The sequence below is a fragment of the Ictalurus punctatus genome, chromosome 29 (genome assembly GCF_001660625.3).
Source record: "Ictalurus punctatus breed USDA103 chromosome 29, Coco_2.0, whole genome shotgun sequence".
NCBI lineage: Eukaryota > Metazoa > Chordata > Actinopteri > Siluriformes > Ictaluridae > Ictalurus > Ictalurus punctatus.
In genome coordinates this window covers 4,077,271-4,079,814 of record NC_030444.2, presented here as the reverse complement: position 1 = coordinate 4,079,814, position 2,544 = coordinate 4,077,271, and the positions used below count along the sequence as shown (strand labels likewise).

The 2,544-nt window shown below is 40.8% G+C and overlaps 1 protein-coding gene across 1 annotated transcript; it reads right to left on the bottom strand.

The window, feature by feature from the left end:
- Nucleotides 1-974: 974 nt before the first annotated feature.
- Nucleotides 975-1,589, bottom strand: fgfbp2b (fibroblast growth factor binding protein 2b). Its single transcript, XM_017461462.2, has one exon. It carries the CDS (start codon nt 1,587-1,589, stop codon nt 975-977), a length of 615 nt encoding a protein of 204 aa, XP_017316951.2.
- Nucleotides 1,590-2,544: the final 955 nt, after the last annotated feature.

The following is a 2,544-nucleotide window of genomic DNA, read 5'->3' as shown; positions in this document are numbered from 1 at the left end:
GATTACAGGTTTATATAGCAATTTACTGTAGATATATAAACAAGCATTGATCTTATCTATCATTGCAGTACAACAATTTCTGCTTCATGGCCATCTTCTTCTTGTCATTTTATTGCATGCTGCATACAAATTTGATCTAAAAGTCCCCTAAACTGCAGTGGATCTAGATAAACACAGTGGGACGAGAGTGCAACAGTCAATTTTTATTATTTTCAATCTAAACATTTTCTAAACAATTTCATTTTATTCATTCATTCATCTTTAGGAACTGATCTACCCGGTCAGGGCAGTGGTGGATCCAGAGTGTATCCAGTGAACAACCTAGATGGAATGCACACACATTTACACACTCATTGATGCCTAGGAGCAATAATATATTCTCAATATTATCAAAGCTTGGTGGAAAAACTATGGAAAGTCCATGTCAATTTAATTTAATTTAAATCAGAACAATTTTATTTTCCAATGTGAACCATTAGAAGCATCTGTGAGTGAAAGAGTGGAATAAGTCCATTACACTCCATTACAATGTTTTCTATAGTTAACTGAATAACTATCATAGAATGTAGCCTCTTAAGGATGGCCGTTGCATACGTTATAATCATTATTATTGTTGTTGTTGTTGTTGTTGCAGCCATGGTACCAAGATGGTCTAGCCTTCAATAGCCAAAGTACTAAATTTATATTGCATTCCTGCTGTGGACTTTGTGTTAAATTTATAAAACACAGGACTAAACACTGAGTCACGTTAACTTATTTGATTTTTCTAATCATATCTAATCTTAAACTCTTTTTATACTACTGTATTCAAAGATGTGAATTCACTGATCATTAAATAGATTGATCCATTAAATGCATTGTGCAATGCTGGCATATTAGACTAGCAGCATCAGATTTATTGTTACTTCTGTAAGCAAATCAAATGGCAAATCAAAATCAATGGCAGTTTCTTACCGGCATATGAAAGCTCGCTATCACTGGATCAAGGCGATGATGTAGGAACAGAGGTCCTGTACAATCGCCCAACAGTGCCGCTCTGCCCAGCTCTTGGGTGTCTCACTTGGGCTCTGTGTGGTGGTTTTAGCAGGATTCTTAACTGGGTTGGAGCATTCTTTTGTAGGGGCCTTGCCAGGTTGGTTCTGAATTTTAGGCCAGGATGAGTAGAATACCATCTGTGCTTCATCTGTTGCAGAGCGGCACATAAGGGGTTTATATGTGCAGCGGCCCTGGCAGGAATTCTGTAATTTGCGCATCTCCCACATGATTTGGGTAAAATAGTGGCGTGGGTTGTTGCTGTAGCTCCGGCACAGTTTTGGCTTGCCCTGGTAAGTGCACGAATATGACTTGCCCTTGTTTTTACAGGAAACGCGCAGCTTTGTTAAGTCCCCTTTGCTCGAAACGACCATTGAACAGTTGTCTTTGGCTTTGTTGCTGAAGCGGATTGGCTCGGTCTTTCCAGTTTGATCATTGCCAGTTATTTCACCTGGATTGCTGTGACTGCTGTTACCCTGATTGCTACTCTGAGTCTGAGCGATTATGGCCCAAACGCAGCATGCTAGCAGGAAAGCAACTTGGAACGTGGCTCTCATGATGGGTGGAAGGCTGGATAAAGTGCTCGACAGAAGTGTAGAAGGAAAGAGCATAGACTGTGAGGAAGGTACTGGAAATGGAAGCAGGATTTATAGGAACTTTACCTACAAAGGGGCCTTTGAGTCATGTGGAATTTGGATCACCGCCCCACCTCAGTGTGCAAGAGCTGATTGTTTAATGTAGGCTGGTTTGGTGTGTGCCAGGACATATGCGTTAGATGAAGTTGAGCTGCTGAGAAAGTGTTTTAGTTACATGTGTCACTGTTTGTTTGAAGGGGGCGGGGTGTAGTTGCACACTCAAACCCTTAATGGTCTTTCACAACACAATATTTAATCAGTCACACAGGTGAACCATTGACTCTTGTTATGAGAAGAGATGACACAAGTCAGATGACTCATACCAATACCATACATACATTTCTGTGCTTCATGTAAATTGTGTACTTGTGCTTTTTAAGTGTGCTTTGTGCTGCATGCAAGTAGCAGCCTTACAGCCTTTGCTGACATGGACATTTTCCATATTTGTGCTTCCAGATGTGTTTGTGTGTGTGTGTGTGTGTGTCTACCCTGGGCATGAGAGAGAGAGTGAGAGACGGGGGTGGGCAGGGGGACTGGGCTACAAGAATTTCTGAAAAGCTGAGAAAGAGGGGTTTTGTGGGACTGAACATGGAGTAATTAACCTGTGAAAACTCCTTGTCTTTAAGGATGTGCTGTAGAAACCACAGAGTTGAACACAGTGTCTCCTCCTCTCTAGCTCATACACAAACAAATCCGCATTGGGCACTCACAAAATAATCATTCAAAAGTGTCAGCTGCATGAATTTATTTATATACTTACAGTGCGGGAAATAAGCATTGCGCGCATCAACATTTTTCTCAGTAAATATACTGCCACTGAGGTTATTTACATGAAATTTTCACCAGACATCAATATTAGCTCACGAAATCCACAAAT

Bases quoted from the DNA above. Each gene is read 5' to 3' on its own strand.
- fgfbp2b (XM_017461462.2), bottom strand. From the start codon at position 1,589: ATGAGAGCCACGTTCCAAGTTGCTTTCCTGCTAGCATGCTGCGTTTGG.